At 38.0% G+C, this 23212-nt stretch overlaps 1 protein-coding gene and 1 long non-coding RNA gene across 6 annotated transcripts; one reads left to right on the forward strand and one right to left on the reverse strand.

The window, feature by feature from the left end:
• Positions 1-826: 826 nt before the first annotated feature.
• On the reverse strand, positions 827-8814 carry matn3a (matrilin 3a). 4 transcript variants are annotated; one of them, XM_023279174.3, is made up of 7 exons: positions 8488-8797; positions 5545-6051; positions 3482-4057; positions 2233-2358; positions 1715-1813; positions 1473-1542; positions 827-1378 (listed from the first exon to the last, which is right to left on the reverse strand). In XM_023279174.3, exons 1-6 carry the CDS (start codon positions 8768-8770, stop codon positions 1487-1489), a joined length of 1647 nt encoding a protein of 548 aa, XP_023134942.3. In that variant the 5' UTR covers positions 8771-8797; the 3' UTR covers positions 827-1378; positions 1473-1486. The 4 variants fall into 4 exon arrangements, with proteins under 4 accessions (XP_023134942.3, XP_035808207.2, XP_035808206.1 ...); XM_035952314.2 differs by lacking the exon at positions 3482-4057 and having other exon boundaries at positions 8488-8807; XM_035952313.2 differs by lacking the exon at positions 5545-6051 and having other exon boundaries at positions 8488-8777.
• A 1156-nt stretch (positions 8815-9970) lies between these two features.
• Positions 9971-14466, forward strand: LOC129350152 (uncharacterized). Of its 2 annotated transcripts, XR_008603439.1 has the most exons (4): positions 9971-10072; positions 10999-11099; positions 12970-14242; positions 14306-14466. It is a non-coding gene; the product is annotated as an uncharacterized LOC129350152 (long non-coding RNA). The 2 variants fall into 2 exon arrangements; XR_008603438.1 differs by having other exon boundaries at positions 12970-14466.
• Positions 14467-23212: the final 8746 nt, after the last annotated feature.

Raw genomic sequence — 23212 nt, forward strand, 5'->3', positions numbered from 1 at the left:
AATAAAGTCTGAGCAGTCACGAATAAACTGTAAATTCAGCTTTATGTCATGTTATTATTGACTGATTGTGTGTTTCTGAGTGTGTAACATCTCCGTCTGACCGCAGATATCAGAGAGGTTTGACAAATGTGCAAAGTCAAACAGAATTATAGCACATTGTGTTGGCACACTGTTAACAGAAATGTCAGTGTCTACCATCCTATTTATCTTTCTATATTGACACAGAAATACATACATGGCATAGAAATTTAAAGTTACACAAGAGAGACTGATATAATGCCTCGTTTGTATCTGCAGACACATATTTACTCAGTAAATTCCTGTGCTTGAAATCTTCACTGAGATCATCTGGCGGTCACAGTGTGTAAATTATTTAAATAATCATTTACATTGAAGGGTGGTTGGTAATAATTTATTGAGGGTATTTGATTTAAATGATCAGAACTTACCATAAATGGAATAACAAGGTAGGAATAATGAGAATTTTCTTGTTCTCTGTAAGAAAATCCATGTTTATATTGTTTTCTAGTGGTTAAAGTATTTAAAAATCCTGATATTTCTTACAGGGCATGGAAATCGTGACATATTTAACCAACAGATAATCGATGAATTCACATTCTCAAAGGAGAAAGCCATAATTTCCATGCTGCAAACTATAAATTTGTGTACTCCAGTGTTCTTGTTTTTTAATTTCATTATTTATAATAATATTTATCATCCTCTTGGTTTAGTCTTATAAGCTTTACTTTAAGTGTAAGTTAAATGCAAAGCTAACATAATATTTTCAGTATTATTCTCTATGAAAAAGACAAAACAACAAGAAGCGTCTCTGTTATGGGATTTTATTGTCCATTTTTCAGTTTTATTGCATTTACAGATCTTGGCAAACATTGTGTCATCTCATAACATTCAAAGATACAAAAGATAAGCATTTATCATCTTTAATACAGACTTAGATAATCCACCAGAGGTAAATAAATGAAGAAATGCAACTATATATAAAAAAATATGTAAAGAAAATCAATGCAAAAACATTTACTCCATAGCATAAAGTCTTTTTCAGTTAAATTCTACTAACTGGCTAATTAAAAGTAAACCCAGTAAGGCATTTTACTACAAAATATGACTATATACAATATATTACACATCACACTATGTTCATATAGCATCTGTGTTTAGTAAAAGTAACATTTACAGCAGTTTCAAAAAAGATTACATCATGCTGCCTTTAGTGTTTATAAAAATGTCTTAATTATAAAAGTTTAATTGGGGGGAATTGCTTTCTGAATCACAGCTTCTCTCAGTCTGCGGTTAAACAGTAGAAGTCCATGATACCGTGGTCCGTGGTTCTGACTGGAGGCAGCAGATTCGGCTTCCTCTGCAGAAAGCAAATAAACAGGAGGTCAAATTGTGCGCAGTGGGTGGGATACTTTTACTACCAATCATTCAGGAAAGAAGCTGTCAACACTTACCAGCGCGTAAGGCTTCAAGCACGGCCCACCATGTTCTCAAGACGCTCTATTCTCCCTGACACATCGGCTAGTTTGATCAGTCAAGGAAACTCTTGTGACAGTTCAACAATGAGGGAAAGAGAATGAGAAATCCTAGTCACAGTAACAGCAGGTAGAAGATCACCACCTGTCAGCTGAGTCAAATGTGCTGCAGAGATTGCTTCTAATAAACTGTCGTCCATGTGAAAAAACACAAAGGATATGCTTGGCTGTGAGCTGCTGTAAGGCCGCCTGCGTCTGCTTCTGGAAAGCCAGTCTTGCTTCACATTTGCAGGGATCCTCCACCACCTCCACCTTCACTTCTTCACCGGGAGAAAGCAAATTTCACATCAGCGTAACAGATCATGTAGAGTCAAAAAGCACACAGAATACCACCCACACCGCCTTTTTTCCATTTGCTCAAGACACAAACCAAAGCTCAAATGAACGGGAACGCATTTTCACAGCAGGTTAAAAAAGGTACAAACTGTACAATAAAATATTAATTTACCTTTGCCACTTTTTCCACATCATAAATTCTATAATATTACCTGAAAATTGTCCAACAAAGGCTACAGTCAACAGTGAAATATGGAATTATGCACCGGTTGGATGTGATGTTGTTAAGCCCTGGTCAGAAGCCAAAACGTTATGACACATTGCTTTTTCTACACTTTTAGCTCTTGAGCAGCATTAGCATCACAGCGAAAAAGCTGCAGGAATCCACACAGTATGTTCTTACGTTTCAAGGAACATGTTTTCTTGTCCGCATTCAAGATATAACCAATCCGGCACTTGCAGTAATAGGAGGCGTTGCTGTTGACACAAATGTGCTCGCAGTCGTGTCCCATGGCACAGGGGTCCACACCTAGAATAAGCCAGGATTAAGGGATGGTGCTGTCAAGGTGGCAGCAGGGGAACAGGGTCATTTGCTGGCATACAATGTAGTAGTAGGTTGTGATAGGAAAGGTTGGAAAAATACACTAAGCTAGTTGGTGATTATTGACGTATTTTTGTAATGATGGATTTATGCTGATTAAAAGAGGTAAAATTATCGAATTTTACTTTGAATGTTTCCATTTTCCACCCAAGTCCAAATCCTTTTTCATTTTACTAGTTCAAAATTGATATCTCGAAGCTTTTCTTAGGTGTTTGTACTTGATTGCACTTGCGGCGGAAAATTTGGTCCATTCAAACACCTTCACCACATCTCAGCCAAGGTCATTTACGAACTGCTGTGCATTGGACAACACAGGTAAAATCACAGAACCCTGAAGTACAACGGTTAGAACAATTACAGTACATGAACACGTGATTTCATAAAAGAGAAGACAAGACACACAGTAGACAGTAATATGGAATTAAAGTTTACAGCAGAATCTCAGTGTTTCAGATCTCTAACTTCTGTCAGTTTGTAAATTCAAGTCATTGAAGACTTGTTGCTCCAGATAGAAAATTGCTCCTGTAGCAAGTGATGTTTTTAATGTGCATTCTGGCATTCCAAATAAAAAAACATCAACCTCTATCCCCGCATTTAGATAGACTTGAGTCATCTCATTGCATTAATCAGAATTCTTTCTAGTCCTGAGTTGTTTAAAAACACTGAGGTTTGACTGTACATTGAAATCATTTTTAAAAACAAAGAGATAAATCCAAAGCATGGGGATGCTTTGATCGCAAAACACATCACTAATGATCACATTACACACTTTCTGCATATGAAAAAAGAAGCTGAAAGTTTAGGGCTGGATGACCCCAAGACTTTACAGGGGTTTGAATTTATCAGCTACAAGCAGGTTCTAGTGCCAACATCTGCAGTCCATGTGGGGGTTGAGAGCATCTGCTCTTGTAATTTCCCCTCATCATTTCAGGGTTTATAATTCACCAATAACACTGTAAAACCCCCGTGTAGACTGTAGGTGCCCCTTACTGAGGAACTAGAACCAGGGTTAATGGTGGGAAAAGGTCTCGCAGGCCCCTCTTTGTCCTACCGCACAGGGTCTCCCTGAACTTGGAGGTGAGCTTCTCGATGACTCCATAGGTCTCCACGTAGAAGACGTGGTCCTCCAGAGGGATGCTGGCCATCAGCTGCAGAGACTGCATGTCTGCACGGTCCACACCGACGGCGTAGATCTCGATGCCCGAGGCCCGGGCTGCAGCAGACACGTCTTCTACCTGGTCCTGAGGCCTCCCGTCCGTCACGATGATGGCCACTTTGGAGATGTTCCTGGAGCGAGGCCGGGCTCCAGACTGCTCCGTGAAGGCTTCGTTCACTGCGGTCTTGATGGCCAGGCCGGTCATGGTTCCAGCCGCCAGGGGCTCGATGCGAGAGATGGCTTTCTTCAGGTCGGGTTTATTGAAATGGTCTTTCAGCAGGAACTCGATCTTCACTGTGCTGGCATAGTTGACTACAGCCACTCTGGTGGCATCCGAGCCCACGTCGAGCGTGTCAACCATGTCGGCCAGGAAGATTTTGACCTTCTCAAACTCACCAGGACGGACGCTGCGAGAGCTGTCAATGATGAAGACCAGGTCCAGGGGACGGCTCCTGCACTGAGAGTCTGTCTCTGGTGATCAACCAAACCATGGCAGGATTAAATCCACTTAATACTTCATCAGTCAGACAAAACATCTCAGCTTGTTGATTCATCAAAAACAGAACACAGAATACTTTGGGATGCACAAGACATGTTCCAAGAACAAAACGAAACTGTTGTGCATCATTGCAGTGGTTTTACTAAAATGATACTGCATGCTGTATGACATACTGTGCATCATTTCAGAGTTTCAACATCCATCAGAGTCTTATCCTTTCATCTCATCTGAATCTGCATGAAAAGGATGTTTGATGTCCAACACATGAAAAGTGGCATCAGATCTAAACATGGAGACAGTGTTAGGAGCCCTGCCTGTCCAGTCACATCCACATAGAATAAACTACATTTCTGTAGTTTAGTGTCACATTCTCTCTGATTTTCATTTTGTTTAATAAAATTTGTGATCAGTTTTAGGTCTATATTATAGTTTAGACACATGTTGGTCCTCTGTTATAGCGGTAGCTTCACATTTACTTTACACATGAGAGGCATTAATCTTATGGCGTTCAGCAAGTGATAGAACAAGTATATTTCTTAAAGTATATACCTAACCATTTAAAGATCCCATAAGCTGAAAATATATTTTTATTCTCTTCTGTGTTTGTTATAAACTTCGACATGTAAAATGAAAGCTGTTAAGATACTATGAACGATGACTTCTGCCATTCATAGGTCAGAACTCTGGGAACTGTGAAACTGAGGGACATTCACAGATGGTGGAAACTTTAAACGCGATTTGAAGCAATAAACATGGACTGTGTGGGTTACTGCATTTTTATGTCACCTGTTGTGCTTCAGTGCAACTTAATCTCAGCTGATGTTTGCTGCTCTCTGTGCTCATAAATACTGCATTTTAATGCAGTCAAATTCTGAATCAAGTTGTTTATATATATTTTTTGTTTCTGTTGTTGTTCTGTTGTTGACAATGGAACGAGAAAAATCTTGACTAAAGAACAGCGTAATAAAACTACATGTTAACCAACAATCACTTCAGAGCCATTTTCAAGTTGCTGCTCTGCACCACTAAACTACTGATTCCCATGTAAAATGATCACTCAGAGAGAAATTTAAAAGCGATAGGAAGTCTTGGTCTGATGCACTCATTCAACTACTGTTTTGTTACACACTGTTAATTATACGTCCAGAGAGAGTCTTCTTCTTGAAGGGGGTGTGAACAGCACATGTATTCAAACCTATAGACACTGACACGAGTAAAACTAGGAGTTACACAGTCATGGTGAAATGAACCATCTCTGCAGTATGCTGAACTGAAAAATTGAAAGATGCATTCTGGGGACATGTGAGACTTTCATTAATTTGTTGAAAAGGGTACAATATGGGACCTTTAAATAACTCTCACTTGCTATGATCAAACAAAAAGATCTGACCTGGAAAGCATTGAGGAGCATTGTTTGGGTTGGAAAGCAAACCTGACTGGTAATGTTCTAATATTCTACCTGTCTCCACAGGACTGATGGTGGTGATGATGCCGCTTTGGGTACTGACCAGTAGCGTCACAGGAGCGGTGGTCTCCACAGGCAGCACAGTGGTCACCACCACTGGCATGATGGTTGTCACCGGTGCTGCTGTGGTTGCTGGTAGAGTTGGCAGCATTGTTGTCTCTGGCAGAGTTGGTATGACGGTAGGGGGGTGGACCACAGGTGTTGGTGCTACTGTTGGGTCTGACTTTGTCGGGCAGGGGCCTTTCATTTTGTAAGGGAACGGGCCTTTGACTCTATGATGGGGATGGTGAGATACTGGTGGGGACAGGCCTTTGTATATGTGATGCATATGAGGCCCATTGAACCTGTGGTGATGGTGATAAGGCGGCATGGGGACTGAGGGTCTGTGGTAAGTCACTGGTGGAGACAGAGGAATAGGTCGATACACTACCGGTGGAGGGATCCTGGGTGGCTGGTAGTGGTAGTGATACCCTCCTCTATACGTGTAATCACTTCTGGGCACTACAGACCCACCAGAAAGGAAAAGTGATAGAGAACATTAGTAGGTTGATAGAAGGTAAACAGGGAAGTTGTGTAAGTTGACACTGTAGTAAGTTCACTGTAAAAAAAATAAATAAATAAATAAAAAATCTGTAATTTTATGGGTTCTTTCTTTAATACTTTACATATTTACATTTTCTATATATTTTAAATATACAAAGGTATAAATAAATTTTTAAAAATAGACTGTGAATAGACTGTCAAATGGAAAATAACTTTCAATAATTAGAATTTATAAAACATACAAACGTTTCCCATAAAGTTTGCATGATATAAAAAAAACATTTAATTGCAGGAATTATAATCAGAAGTATTTGTTTAATAATTATGATTTGTCAATTTTTCTAACATACATCCATTATTTTTATAGGTGGGCATACTTTTTACGATTAAAGATCTATTAACTATACAAAGTTTACATGTAAAAAAAAAACCCCACATTATTCTTAATGTGATCTAAATGTAGTTGTATATTGTAATTGTAATCCGATTATTTGTTTACTGTTAATGTTTCGCCAATTTTTTAAAAAGTAGATTCAATTACACTACCGTTTTTTCAATGAAGATAACATTAAATGAATGATAAATCCAGTCTAGACATTGTTAATGTGGTAAATGACTATTCTAGGTGGAAATGGCTGATTTTTAATGGAATATCTCCATAGGGGTACAGAGGAACATTTCCAGCAACCATCACTCCTGTGTTCTAATGCTACATTGTGTTAGCTAATGGTGTTGAAAGGTTAATTGATGATTAGAAAACTCTTGTGTAATTAAGTTAGCACATGATAAATGTGTGAGTTCTCATGGAAAACATGAAATTGTCTGGGTGACCCCAAACTTTTGAACGGTAGTGTATCTTAGAGGTGAAAATGCTTTTTAAAATATATGATCAGGTTAATCTGTAATATACAAGATTATTAATGTAAATTTACATGAAAAAACTATAATACACTTGAACAGTAAATCTTTGCAGTTACTTATTGAATTAGAATTTTTTTGCAAGATTTGGTTATTCATAAAATTATATAATAAAATCCAACTAATATTGTCACTTTTCTGACTTATTAAACCTGATTATTTGTATTCTAATATTATTTCATTTTTACAGGTAACTTCAATACTATATTAATCCTTGAAAAGGCCAAAAAAATATGCAATCTCATGTACAATTATGGTTATAAACGCTAACTTGTTTTTGTTCTCTGTACATTTTGTTTTCTATTTTTGGTGCTGAACTGCCATAATATTGCTGTTATTACCTTTTTTTTTTTTTTTTTTTTACAGTGTTATAGTGACAAATAGGACAACAATCACTGTGGTTTTCTTCAGAGCACACGCAAATGATTAGTTGAAGCATGAGTACATATTCAGCCACCCGGTTTGTTTCAAACAAACCGGAATAAACTGTAACGTGCTTGTCAATGAAGAATTTAGATTTCATCAGTGGTGGACTGTAAAGAAGCTCCTTCATTCAGCCACAGTTATGAGGTATTTTTAATTTGGTACTTCATAGTTCTACTAAACTACATTTGAGAAGGAAATGTTGTACTTTTTATTCTACTACATTGATCTGACTTTTATATTTATGGTGCAGAATAAAACACATTAAAAACAAAACCAATGTTAGAAGATTAAATAGATGATGTTGCAATGACTGCTTTTGTCCCCACAAATAATGGGTACTACTAACTTTGTTTAATAATTGATTGTGCAGCGGTTCAATTGATTATGGTATACAACGCATTATTTGAGCAATTTTCTTGAAATGAAAGGGTTACAATTCACTGAGTTCAGCTTCTTACATGTCAGTACTTTGTGGTTCTTCAATCTTTCATGACTGAATATCTTCAAGTTGTGGACAAAAGATATTTAAGGACATCATTCTGGAAAACACTGATTTACATTATTTATTTATTTACAATTCATGTACAAAACAATTTAAGAAACCATTCTACAGATAATAGTTAGATTCAGCCCTGGTCTAGTCCGTGGGGCCACACGTTAAATCTAAAGGCTTGTTAAAGTTCTGGTTTGCACATTTGCATTCATCTTTTGGATGCTTCTCTATGTTTATGTTTTTGTCAAATATCAGGTAAGTGATTTAAATGAAATATGCTGAAGGAGTTTAGATGATGAAAATGATCGGGAACCACTGAGGATTTTATCTTGAACGCTTAATATAAAACAAAATAACTTGTGGAGTGAAAAACTGTTTTTCTCTCTGCAGTGCAGAAATAAACAGAATAGAATAGACACCTATACTCAAACAAATGAAAAATACCTCAAACCTTGACCTTGTAGTCCACCTCTGCCCTGTTATATTGCCAGTCCTACTGCTACATAGTCCCATCTACAAGTACATTTCAGAAAAAGACAGCATGTTAGAGCTCTTACTTGCTAGATTGAGGGTCCTGAGCGGTGGTCGACCATTATTTCTGCTCTGAGCGTAGCTCTGAGCGGCTATGAGCTGCGGGTCTCCTGCGCTCAGCGGGAATGTGGCCTGGACACCGGAGCGCAGCAGCGCAGCGCAGAGCAGGAGGCTCCAGAGAGCAGACTTCATCCTGTCACCGTGTCTGTCTGTCTGTCTGTCTGTCAGCTGTCTGTCCCTGAGGAGCAGCCCTGCGGGGGTCCCTCCGCTCCCACATATGAGGAGACGTCCGGGAAACACGTCAAACATGTCCGTCCAATCCAGAGGTGGATCTGACCTCCAGGACGGTCCTCCACCAACAACACACCAAAATACAGTAGGAGTCATGTGAAACAGGCTGCACTGTTGAAAAAAAAAAAAAAAAAAACTACACAAAACAAACCAAAAACTACAAAAATGGCAGCGAGGGTGTGGGTCATTCCAGAACTGTAGGACATTTGAGCTTCAACATTTTTGAAAAATTAACCTTTTCCTTTACAATTTTCTGCTACATATTCATAAATATTAGGTAATAGACTATCAAGGGCGTGCTAGGCACAACTTATACAGGTACAATTTTTATTCCATGTTGTATTTGTTGTTTGCTAACCCTACTCTAATCACAGTAACAGGGTTGCTAATCCATGCTAATGGTAGCTCTTTCTCAGCAGTAGAAGCTAGCTATTTAGCTAGCTCTTACTGCTGACCAAGAGGACAAACTCACTGAGGGAAAAAAGTGAAAATAATTTGTCTTATCCTGATAATATGAGGTAGAGTGAGACATCCAATCAAGGCTGACAATGTCATGAACATATGAAAAATAGAAAAGAGAACATAGCTTTGCTCGACCCATTCTTTTGGAAACATGTTGGATGATGTTAATTCCAGCGTTTTAATGTGAGTCACTGGTTTCTTCTTCTTCTACCAGCTAGAAAAGTTATGCTGAAGGGTTGTTGTGGGACACATGCATGATAATTGTTATTTAAAATATTTTGTTGATTAAAACAATTCTGAAAATTACAAGAGACATCAATAACAAATAATACCAAAAAAAGGAGATTTAAATTTAATTTTAACTTTTTAATTTGAGATTCAAATTGGTTAACTGGGTGGGGAAAGGGTACGGATCTGGTAATTGGATTTTCCGTTCTGAAACGGGTATTGGAAAAACAAAAAATGAGTGGTTATTTGATTTTCGTTTTAAAATACAAAAATTAAAATTGAAATACAAGGCGTTTTTCCTTTTCATGATCAAAAAGGGATATACGATTTTTTTTAAATGCTTTGATTTTCGTTTTATATTTAGAATAACAAGAAAGTACAATCAGTAAGCGACAGAAACGAAAAAAAGGTCCGTTTTTTCATTTTCTGAGACCGGAAGTGGTCATCAGCAAGCGTGGAGCCAAACGACAACAAGATTCTCAGAGGGCGGAGCAAGAGATCAGTGATTGGTCAGACCATAGATAATATAGAAGACAGCGCGCTAGCGTATCTAGTCTGCTATGTCTCTATGGTAGGCACGTCTGGTAGCATCTCTGGCTGCTGTTGACCTTGTTTTTGGAGTAAAACACGGTAAGAAGATAAATACTTCTAACCAGCAGCATTGTTTTGTTGTACGTTAAGTCAGCGACTTGTGAAGAGTTGTGTTTTGTCGTGTTTGAGCAGTTGGTCCGGACGCGTTAGCTAGCTAAGCGGCTAAGTTAGCTAGCGGGCTAATTAACACAGGTGGCTAACTTACCGCTGAACACCTGTGTTAGTTGCTGCCGCAGCGGGCCGTCATTAGTAGAACGAACTTCTCAACCTGTATTTCTCTGCTGTGTATTTTAGCTTTTAAAAAAGTTATTTTACTTTAAGGTTAACTGAAACCTGTTGAGCTGCACTGAAGTTTAACATTCAGCTGGTTTGAATTAAACCGCGCTTAACTTAACATTTCGCAAAAAAAAAAAAAAAACATTGCGCAACATTAGCTCTCTGAATCTCCATAATTTCATTAAATTCCTTCTCTCTTCCACTGCTCAAGTTCAATCCAGTATAAAATGACATTAATAGTGACTAAACTACCAACCAGCCATTGTATTTATTTATTATTGCATGTATTTGTAGTAAAACATGAGTTGAAACATCTTACTTTTGGATCTAGAACTGCACAAGCCGTTCATTTTCAGTCACCTGATGAGTTAAACCCCCCTTTTTATGTGAGATTGAAGCAGAAAGTCTGAGTTAACAAAGAAAGTTGTTTATCACTTGTGATACCTGTTATCTCTGACTGAGGCTTTAGTTTTTGTTGAGCTGATTTACACGTAGAAACTTTGTTCAGGAAAATTTCTCAGTAGCTCAGAGGACAGGCTGCTTTTTACACAACCTTGTAAGAGAATGTCTGTCAATGCTTTCAGCAGAATTTAGAAACACAACACTTCCTAAACAGATATTTTGAGGCTGTGAGGCTTCAACGTTTTAGAGTATATCAGTGTGTTTGTTTGTGGTCTTTCTGTTTCTAGGTGGAAGCTGAATTAGTGAGGATGACTCCTGCTCCTGTCATCTCTAAGCTCCTCACACATCTTTACCTGCACATGAGGAAAATCACTCCTGTAGAATGCAGGTATGTTTGTCATTATTATAAAAAGATGTTGCCTGGCGACCTGTCAGAAACCCATTACACAGAGTCAACCAAAATAATGCTTACACACATCAGGAAAAGACAACCTTGCATAAACCTTGCATAAATATCAATCAATCAATCAATCAATCAATCAATACCAAATTTATTCAGACATCACGAGATTAATAAAAGTTATCTTTAGCCTCTACAATTACAAGAGGTGCTCAAAGTGGTGGCCACTGGCTTCCAGACATTTCTGTTGTGTTGTAGACGTCACTTGTTGATGCTCCATTCATGAGGGTAGCGCCATCTGTTGGGAAAACATCGTACAACAGGACGATTTGATTTGATCAAACTTAGAAAGAGGAATCTATATGTATGGAAGTACTTATACAAATGAAAAATATTTATAAAAGTTTTTCTTTTCCTGATGTGTGTACATTATTTTGGCTGACTCTGAACTTGATGAGAACAAAACTGTCATTTAATTGTTGCTCTGAAAGCTTCTTTAGTGAAAACCGGCTGGTGTTCTGCTTTGAAACAAACTGCTGTTGAGGTCTGTGTTTTTAGGTTTAACCCCACAGTTTCTGAATGAACTGATAGTTGTTTTTTTTTCCTGATCAATGTGGACGTTATAATTGATGGTAACATTTACTGATCATATAATCAGCATGACAATATAACAGTATAACATTTTGACCACCTGACTAATACTGTGTTGGTCCCTTTATGCTGCTAAAACTCCTCTGACCCAGTGGTTCATCAGAACCTCTGGGGATGTCCTGTGGATTCTGTGGATCCTGTGGGTTGCAGGGTGGGTCCTACCTAGACCAGGCTGATCCTGGACCATCCCACAGATGCTCAATCAGATCTGGATGTGGGGAGTGTGGAACCCAGGTGAACAGCTTAGCTCTGTCGTGTTACTCGGACCACTCCTGAACAGTTTAATTTGTCCTGCTGAGGGAGGCAGCTGGCATCAAGGACTGCTGTTGCCATGGAGACTAGGGGGTTGTTTGTCCTGCAGTGTTTAGGTGGTGGTACATGTCAAACATCCACATGAACATCAAGGTTTCCCAGCAGAACGTTGCATTAGAACAAGATGATGGATGTTGTTCTCTTCAGCTGTCAGTGGTCAGAATGTTGTGGCTGATTGGTGGATCTGTCTGCCTTTACTCTGACATCCAGAGTTATACAAAAGTGTAGAATGTGTGCAGTGCAGAAGAGATTTACTTTATTGTATGCAGTTTTTTTTTTTTTTTTTAAGGGAGAGCATTTTTTTTATCCACCTGAATAAAGACCCAGTCTTTCCCTTCAAAGGATAGTTAATAATTACTACGGCTTCCATAGTGGTTCCATCAGAGAAAATCATATCCATATACAGATTTTTATTAATTCCAGGGCTGGTTCAGTAAAGATTATAATAATAACTACATCAGATAATTCTTTGTCGCAGTTGGAGTTTTGCAGACTGAGAGATGGTTGGGAAGGTTTGCAGTTCGTTTTATCAAAATATGATGTAATAGAAGATCTTTATTGACATTGTACATGAAATTATCTGCAAACCAGCAAAGTGCATCAGTCTGAGGTATCTAAAATAAATAAGTAAAGAAAAATGCTTCTAAAGCCAATAATAAACAGAATATTTTGAGGGAATATTCTAAAAAGGAAAGAAAAGCTCCATTCTCACTCCTCTCAGGAGAAACTGTCATTAAAATTGACTTTAAATTTAGCTTCAACATGAGATAAAAACATTTACTTTCATTACTGATATTGTCAAGTTTTAATAAAGTTCATGCTACTTTTATAAAATGATGAAAGTGAATAAATTGTATTTCTGTGTTTGATTTCTGTCTTTTCTCCTGTCATCCAGATGTTCAGAGGGAGATGATGCCACATCTGGTCCAGCTGATGGAAGGTCTTGAAGTTCTCTGACTGGCCTCGACTGAAGATGGTCGTCTCACTGGATTTAAGGTTCAGATGCTCAGTAACAAACTCCACCAATGTGCCAACAGGGAAGCTTTAGGTTTATTAAATGTTGCTATGAAGGTATCGCTGTTTTTCTTTGTGAATGCAATGTGCTCCAACTGAAACTTGAATTAGAACTTAGAAGTAAATCCTTCCATCTGAAAGGATCTAGATGTATTAATAACCTCATAACATTTTAATTTTTATTCCAGTCTTGGTTGGAAATAGAATCTCTGCATTGATTCAGGTAAAAACTGAACTTCACAGCATTTTGGAGCAGAACAACCAGATGAAAACTGTGATGGTGTTGGATTGTCAGACCGTAATGTTGCAGCTCAAAGCAGCTTTTCTAGCTCAGTTCATTCTGACATTCAGCTATGAATCAACACAGCAGATGGTGATCCATGCTGTGGAAGTCTCACATCTCCTGATTTAATGGAGCTGCTTTGCACTTTTTACACTGTTTATTCACCAACACTTTATTTAATAAAAGTCCCATCTAGTTTTTATGAGGACTGTGATGTTTTAATTTCTCTGAATAACTGCAGTCTAATGTAACAGCTGGAGTTGTAACATCTGTCCTGATATTGATCATGAAGTATTGATCAGAATACTTATGGTCAGCAGTCATCCCTGAAGTTTTACATTAAAATCTTTACTTGTGTTGTGAACTTTGGTAAGAAGCAGAAACTTTAGCGTTGCCATGGATACATGAGTGTTAAATTCTGTCCAGGTTTCCATTTTGGGATGCAGTCCAGCAGATGAGTTTGTTTTTACTGCCAGCTACTATTCAGTCTGGGATATTAAGAATAAATAAATGTGCATAATGTGGAAATGAACATATTTTATTTTTATTTATTCCTACAGAAACAGTGTTCATTTGATGAACTTCATTTCCTAAAACATCCAGAATTGGAGCTCATATCTTTGGCAGCTGTAAAGTTTCTGCTCCTTCAAAGTTCACAACACAATGAATGAATTCCTAAAACACTCTCAATGCTGGAGAGCGATTGATGCTGAAGCAGTGACCAGTTTTTCTGTTTCTTCTCTGGAGATGCACAATGAGGGACGTCTGCAGAGACTGAGAAAGAGTCTCACCACATCTTGACATGAGGAAAAAGACTTTATTGAAAACTACAATGAGAAAAACTATCAGACAGCAGACGGCTGCATTCAAGGTGAGCTCTGAACATTTGATCTGGAACAGGAATTCAATAACGGCAGCATGAGCTTCATTTCAGTCTGTAGCTGCTGAATTCATGGATGAATCATCTGGCACTAGAGAAGAAGACCATCAAACATCCACGTCAGCTGATGGAGGTCCAAGAGTCTCACCGAACAAACAACCTACAGAGTGAAGACCTCAAATCTGATTGGATGGCCTCCTATTCAGCCACACGTGTGAACAAATGCCTCTAAGTTGATTTGTTTTCTAAAATAAATCTAGTTTGAGTCCTAATCTATGCCTGTGTGTTTGCTTCTTTACACCGCTGTTAACAGTTTAGGCTGTTAGATTGTTCCAGATAAGACAAGTACAAGATACTTCAGAGCCGTTCTACCACGAGCCTGACAGGAAGAACTCCAACAGCTACTGAATGTTCCTGTGGTTCCCTCAAGGCTACAGGAGGAGCCCTACGAGGACGAGCCGGTCCACTTGATGGTGGGCAGTCGCTGCGGTTCAAAGCCAACACCGACTACGTGGACTTCTACTGGACCACACGGAGGCCTTCAAACCGGACCAACAAGTTCAGCGACTCCCCGACTCGTGGGTCTGAGGACGCCGCCGAGCCTCGGTCCAGCCGGCCTCCTGTCTGTGGGTGTTTGAGTGCTGAGAGGTTTGTGGATGCATGTGAACGTCTGTGTTGAAACAGCAGCTTTGGACTCACTAATGCCGAGAAAAACCAAGAGCTCCTTTATTTGTGACTTCCACTAAAAAAACTGATGAAAATAAGTTTGCCAGGGTTCTGACTGATAACAGATTATTAAATAATGAAAATAATCGTTTAAATATTCCTTTAAACAATCCTTTTAGGTTTACATTTCCTTTACACTGACTTCTTGGTATATGTACAAGTATTTTGGGTGGAATATACCAATAAGCCCAATGTTCAAGGGTTCTTCTGGGAATATACCATTAAACCAACCTTTTAGGTAAATGTTCCAGGATGTTGGGTAGAATATACCATCAGATCAACCTTTTAGGTCTACATTGGAAGATTTTAGAGTAGAATATTACTCCAAACCTCCTTTAGGTCTACATTTAAGGTGGAATACTCCTTTACACCAAGATTTTTTGGTCTACATTGAAGGATTTTAGGTGGAATATTCCTTTGAACAAACTTTTTAAGTTTATGTTCAAGGATGTTGGGTGGAATATACCATCAGACCAACCTCCAAGGTCTACAGTAGTGAATTTTAGGTGGAATATACCATTAAACTCACCTTTTAGGTCTACATTGGAGGATTTTAGGTGGAATTTTCTTCCAAACCGTCTTTTAGTCTACATTGAAGGATGTTTAGGATAGTATATTCTTCCGAACCAACTTCTCAGGTCTACATTTCAGGTGGAATATTCCTCCATTCTAACTTTTTTGGTCTACATTGAAGGATTTTTTCTAAACCACCCTCTCGGGTCTATATTTGAGGTTTTAGGTGGAATATTATTTTAACCAGCCCCTCAGGTCTCTTTGAGGATTTTGGATGGAATACTCTGTTAAACCAACATTTTAGGTGCATGTCCAAGGATTTTTGGTAGAATGTTCCTTTAATGTGGATATGTGAGGACCTTGTAGGTGGAATACTTCCTGAAACCAACCTTTTAGGTCAACATTCAAAGATTTAAGGTGGAATATTCCTTTAAACCAACCTAAATTTCATGTTTTGATCATTGTCAAGTGAGAAACCTCAATCCAGACTCCTCATAATGACGTTTGAGATTTATGCTGCTGTTATTTGTTTAGTCCAGACTAAATGACAGAAATCCACAACTGTAATTTTATTTCAGGACTCGGTTATTAAATGTCAAAACAATCCATGTGACTCTAAAAACTCAACAGCTTTACAAACTCTAAGATTAAACTCTCCACAAGGATCCAAAATAAGTTGGACTTCTACATGAGAGCTTTAATTATTCTTCATCTACTTCCTGAAAAGTTTGGTCAATAAAAAAGACAAAAACTAATATTTTCAGCTGAACTAAAGACAGACCGTGATTTTTCTGCTCACATGTTGTGTTGTTGTAAACGTACTCTTTCAAATAAATAGCCGCCTAACCCCCTGGAAACTAGCGTTTGTCCTGTTTTTGTGTTGCTACTCGGCGACCCTAGACAGCCGGGTCGTAATGTTTTTTGAGCAACACACCATACTATGACGTTTTTACAATGATGGTTCTACTATGGAACCAGTTTGACATGTTCAGGTGTTCTTTGTGTGAAAACTCAGAGATTTCAGGTATCAGAAGGTGGTTTTCAACTTTCTTTGTTAACTTTCTGCTTCAACTTTAAACTAAATTTCCTTCACTAACCCAGCCCTCTGGACTTCCAGTAAGCTGTGTTCCTATTGGCTGTCCAGGTGGCTGCTTGGTGTTATCAGGAACACCTGAGCAGCTCACTGTCTTCCTGCTTTATTTGGCTGCAAACATTTCCTCTGCTTCCCTTCACCACTGAACCTGGTTTGGCCCCGTTGCTTTAGTCTGTTCTTTAGGCGTTGGCTTGCAGCTTCCAGCAGTAAAACAGGCTTTAATGTGTTTCTTGGTGTGTTTTAGGGCTTTGTACTGGATAGTTGTCTTGGTAAATGTGGTTCTTTAGCCACAGTTAGCACATGGTGCTAATGTGTGCAGTGATTAGTGGATTTGGTTCAGGTGAGTTGTGTCTTTATCTTGGCTGTAGTGAGTCTTTAGAGGTTTTTGGTCAGACACATTCTGTATTCTTGTTTATGAACCAGCGTTGGTTGTGCAGAAGGTAAGAGTTCCTGTCCTGATTCTCTGTTCTCAGAGGTTTTCTGGTAGGCTGCAGGAGACTTTAGCGTTTGGGTTGTGCTAGTTTGGTTTTTGTACGGTTTCATTTGGACGACTATCTTGAGGCCCCTCCATGTGGTTTAGTGAGGTTTTCTGGAACAGTTCTACAAAGCAACCTGCAGCAGAAGAGACTTTGAGAGTTTTTAGGAAGTTCTGGAGACCAGACTTTAGAGCAGCAGAAACATTTGTCAGCAGTTTGAGCAGGAGAAGGTGAGCTTCAGAGTAGAAATGAGACAGAAACCTTCTTGACCCGTGTGGTGAGGTCCTGTACCAAGAGTTTGAGCAGGATGTGAAGAGTCTGTAGTTCTTTGGTCTGAAAGCACAAGAAGAGTCGACTCATTAAAGGAGAAAACAGTAGATATTGTTGGTTCTTCTGTCGCTCTGCAGTTTCCAGTTTCCTTAGACTGAATATCAAGTTTATATTTTAGATGATTTACCATGTGAGCCCAAGAAGACTTCAATAAACTCCCTCCATCCCCTGGACACAACATATTTTATTACGATGTTAAATGTTTTTTTTTTTTTTTTTTTCAAAAACATGTTTTTGAGTTTTATCGTAGTTTTAGCATAGTTTCTTCTCTTCGTTTAGTTTTGTCATCTGTGTGAAAGGTGCTAAACAAATAAAGTTGAATTGATAAACTGAATAATTGACTAACTCATGATTGTCACAGCAGAAGTATTTTCATTGTGATTTAAGGGTTTGTTTCATTTTTAAGGTTGGGGTTAAAATCTTGACAGAAAAAAAAAGATTAAAGAAATAAACTACATTAAAAAAAAGCAATTAAAGGAAAAAACTTTTAATACAATAAAATTTTAAAAAGAAAATTAAATACAATTAAATTATATTCAACAGACAAAATATTTAATTAGATAATTAAACAGAAAATACAAAACATGTAATTATGAAATTAATTTTTTTTAAACAAAAATATGAAACATTAAATATTAAATATTTTAGATAATTAAACATTTAAAAAGTACAATTAAACAAGAAGAATATTAAACATTTAAAAAATACAAAACATTTAATTAGATTATTAAACCTTTAAAAAGACAAAACATTCAATTAAAAAATTAAATGTTTAATTAGAAAATTAAAGACAATAAAACTAAATATGAATTAAACAGAAAATACAATGAAGCATTTAAAAAGAAAATTAAACATTAAAAGGTGGTAAAACATTTAAAAGGAAAAACCTTAAAGATTTAATCAAAAAATTAAACACGGGGAAAGAAAAGGAAATTTTTCAAACAAGCCGATAAAACATTTGAAGAAACAACAAACATTAAAATGACAAAACATTTCGAAATCAAATCAGACATTAGAAAAGAATAAAAGGTGAGAAAATAGCAAAACTAAACATTTAAGAAGAATCAAACCAAAGACAAAACATTTGAAAAGACACCAGTTAAACTTTAGAAGATCAAATTAAACAGAAGAGACAATAAAACGATCAAAAAGAGCAACAACAGATAAAGGTCTTAAAGCTTTTTCTAGTCTGAAATGAAAACATCAAGTTGTTTCTTCAAACATTTCCTCTTTCTATGTTCTTGGTTTGATTGTAGACAGATTTACTAAGAACTCATTTCAGAAAACTGCTTTCCAGATAAAGTCTACTAGTAGTTGAAGGCATTGATCAAACTAATGTTACCTTCTGATCTCCACAAACTTTACTGTTCAGTGAAGAGAATCAAAGTTTGTTGAGAATTTCTAACAAACCCACAGGTGAAGGTCTGAGAAGAACTCAGATCAATGGTCTAAATGTGAAATCAAGACTCATGGTCACAAGTTTTAAGGCTTCTGTTAACCAGAAAGTTCAAACTAACAGAGAAGTACTGAGAAACTTTTAAGATTTCAGTCCTCAGACTGTCTAAAGGTTCAAACTAACAGAGAACTACTGTGGGACTTAGAAAATTTCAGTCCTCAGGCTGTCTGAAGGTTCAATCTAACAGAGAACTACTGTGGGACTTAGAAAATTTCAGCCCTCAGACTATGTGAAAGCTCAGGTCCTGAGGACTCGAGAGGTCTGGAGGCTTTGGAAAGTCTTGGAACTAAGGGTTCCACCCTCCAGAACAAAGGCTGAAGTCCAGCCTCCTGAGAAAAACGGTCGAGTCGAGACTCGAGTTAAAAAAAAACTTGAAAACGACAAAAAATAGATGATAAATGCGCAAAAAAAAGAAGAATTAGTATCTGAGCGAATAGCTCAGGGGATAAGAAGACAGACTACCAAGTGGAGGGTCGCAGGATCGAGACCCGCCAACGGCAGTTTTCTTTCTTTATCTTTGTCAGGATTTTGAGAAAACTTTAAGAAGTGTCTGGTCTTGAACCAGCGACCTGCAGCTCCATAGGCAAATCCTTAACTCACTGAGCTACAGATCAGATGAAAAGAAATAAATTCGTCGTCCCTTTGGCATCGTAGTTCCTGAAGTGACCACATGGGTGGGGCCAAGGCGGAGTCTGGGTGGAGTCAGGGCGGAGAGTAGGCGGGAAGGTGGGTGGCGGCCTCCCCCCTCTAGTCCCCCACCTCCCCCCACCACCCACCACACCTTCCCCCGCCCGACGAGTTCTTCGAGTCGCCACGAGTTCTTCGAGTCTCCATGGGTTTTCCCGAGTTTCTTCAGTTTCCACCAGGTCGGAGGCAGAACAAGTTGTCATGAAGAGGTGTTGAAGTCGGCCAGGATGGACTGACTTTTTACAGCGACTAGAAGGAAGACGACTAGAAGAGCAGGTCTTGAACCACCATCCATAAAATCCATGGAGTCGCTCCAGAGAAATGAAGGGAGGTCAACTTTTATCAACCTCCATCCAGATGTTCAACTTCATATCTTTACTTTGACATTTTTAGCACCACAAACCTTTAGTATCACACTTTATTATCCTTTATTAGGACTTTAATGGAATCTACCAGCAGATTTAGTTTTTGTTGACAAACTATTCTTGTCGTTGTGGGACTGCAGTATTTAAAACTCTTCCTTCTATTTGACCTCATGTTTATTAGTTTTAGTGGAGATACTTATTTTAATTGTCCATTAGTCTCTTAAAAACCAAATAATAAATTGGATTAGTCAAGAGGTTTAAATTTCTTACTTTGTCATATTTTAATTAAGACAAAACAATATAAAAATAAAGCGTCTTGAGACAATTTGACCTGTAATTGGCGTTATAGAAATAAAATTGAATTAAAATTGTATGTATCTTGTAATGTTGGAGTAATTCAGCTATATATGTTGGAAACCACATTTTCTTTGTCCATTAATCTGTTGATTGTTTTCTCCACTAATTCATTTCTTGTTTTGGTTTACAAAATGTCAAACCCAAATATATTCAGTTTACCGTCATAAAAACCAAAAAGATTTACATTCATGATGCAGGAATCAGGCAGTTTTTCACTTTTTTATCTTAGTTTAGTCAGAAAAATAGTTGATAATGTGTGAATTGTTGCAGCTTGTGAGCCATAGAAGGTTTTAATCTTTGGGGCCAAGTGTCAGAAAACATTTAGAAACCAACATCAACAAAACACTCTACAAAGATTTGAACATCATTAAAGGGAAATCCAACTTTTGCATAGCAATGTCCAATTAAAGGACATTTATTTCCAACGTAAATGTGTGATATTCATCCTCTGGAGCTTTCTCTTCACATCGTCTTCCACCTGGACTGGTTTGGTCGGGAGCATGTGCAACAAACATTTGAAAAACTGCACTTTAACATCAATGAATGACACTGAAGTTTAATCTCTACATAAATGAGACTGAGTCTGGATGTGCTGCTCTTTCATTAACTCCTAAGTTTCGGGAATGTTCAAACAAAAGAGGACAGTTCAGATAAGACTTGAGAATGAGCTTATTTTGAACAAACATCTCAGACTTTCTGAGCTTCAGCACCTATAGCAAGATAATTTAACAACAAGCAACTCAAGAAATCCAGAAGTTGGAGAGAGTTAGCTTTAGCTGAGCCAAAGAACATGTGGGACGCTAACCTAGCAAACATTTCAGACTTTTCTCTGTGAATTCTGAGAAATAATTTACTATTTAATGACAGAGCTACACATCTTAACTCAGTCTCATTAAAACAGACTCTAATTCAGTGTCATCCATCCATATTAAAGTGCAGTTACCCAAAATGTTTGTTGCATGAGCTCCAACAAAACCTGTCCAGGTAGAAGGCCACTTTGACAAACAGGAAGTGGACGATTCCAAGCAGATTTATAGAAGGGGGAACCAGACTGTACTAAGTGTGGTCGAGTATAGAGGGGTGTTTTGTGGGTTTTAAGGCTGATAATGATTATTACTGAGACATTTGGAATCGATATTCATTTGCAGTAAATGAAAGTATTTAAAATCTTGGAGTTAAACTTAGAAGAACACAAACTCTAACAGGAAACTTTGTTGATACGTTTTTGTTTTGTTGACAGATGTTAAGTTAAAGGAGTTTTATTCGTGACGTATAACCAATCAAATCACTCCAGAAGACAGAGCGACCACAGGTAGATAAAGGTTCAGAGCCAAAGTAGCACCATTTTTAAATGTATTTATTACTGTAAATCAGTAAAAAATAAAATACTGATCATCAGTAAATCAGTCAGCCCACAATTACTACAATTCTACAATGTATGTCTCTTTCCTTTGACTTGTTATTTGTACAATATACGATGTATATGATGGCATTTTTTCATACCAAAGGCTATACTATGATGTTTTCTAAGAGACATACTCTGCTTTGTTCTGGCCCTGGGTCACTGCACTCTTCCTCTGTTGTTTTCTGGATTGTACTCAGCTGCATGCCTTCGTCCACCCGGCCTCCGTTGACTCGTCCCGCCTGCCGTCTCTGGAGCTGAAGCTGGACTGGAACAGACCAAAGTACAGTCCAATCACGATGCCAGCTGCCTCTCAAAAGGCTCCTTCATCTGGCAGGTGGCAGCACTTCTTCTGAGGGGAAGCTGAGCTGGCCCAGCAGAACTTTGGAGATGTGTTCCAGTGGTTGGTGGATGTGTGGGGAGATAGAGAGGGACCTTTGAATTGTTCAGAAAGGAAAACAGGGAACTCATTGGTAGTTTCAGTTTAGGGTGCTACTGCGGTGTGTTTTTGGGCTTGAAGAGGTGAACAGGAAGAGTTTTTTTTCGTATTGATTATCTTTTACTTTGTTCCTGGTTGGAATGCCCATCAGTGTCAACATGAAGTTCACTTTTAGTTCTGTTTATTTATTTTTATTTTACTAACACCCATTTGCTTTTAACCCCCTCACATATGTTGTTGTAAACTTCCTCTTTCAAATAAACTCTCGTCTAACCCTCTGGAAACCAGCATTTGGACTGTTTTGGTGTTGCTCGTCACCTACTTCAGACAGCCAGGACAAAACAACGTTTTGTGGACCAAAGGCTATACTATGACGTTTTCAGAGCGACATGCTATACTTTGACGGTTTTTGGGTGACATGCTATACTATGACGTTTTTAGAGCGACATGCTAAACTATGACGTTTTTTGGGCAACATGCTATACTATGAGGTTTTTAGAGCGACATGCTATACTTTGACGTTTTTAGAGCGACATGCTACACTATGACCTTTTTTGGGCGACATGCTATACTATGACGTTTTTAGAGTGACATGCTACACCATGACCTTTTTTGGGCGACATGCTATACTATGACGTTTTTAGAGTGACATGCTATACTCTGACGTTTTTAGAACGACATGCTATACTATGACGTTTTTAGAGCGACATGCTATACTATGACGTTTTAAGAGTGACATGCTATACTATGACGTTTGTTGAGCGACATGCTATACTATGATGTTCTTTGGACGACATGCTATACTATGACGTTTTATGGACCAAGGGCTATACTACGATGTTTTTAGAGTGACATGCTATACTATGACGTTTTTTGAGCGACATGCTATACTGTGACGTTTCAAGAGCGACATGCTATACTATGACGTTTTTAGAGCGACATGCTATACTATGACGTTTTTAGAGCAACATGCTATACTATGACGTTTTTAGAGCGACATGCTATGCTATGATGTTTTTTGGACCAAAGGCTATACATTGACATTTTTAGAGCAACATGCTATACAATGACATTTTTTGAGCGACATGCTATACAATGACGTTTTTTGAGCGACATG

This window comes from Amphiprion ocellaris, chromosome 12 (genome assembly GCF_022539595.1).
Source record: "Amphiprion ocellaris isolate individual 3 ecotype Okinawa chromosome 12, ASM2253959v1, whole genome shotgun sequence".
Taxonomy (NCBI): Eukaryota; Metazoa; Chordata; class Actinopteri; family Pomacentridae; genus Amphiprion; species Amphiprion ocellaris.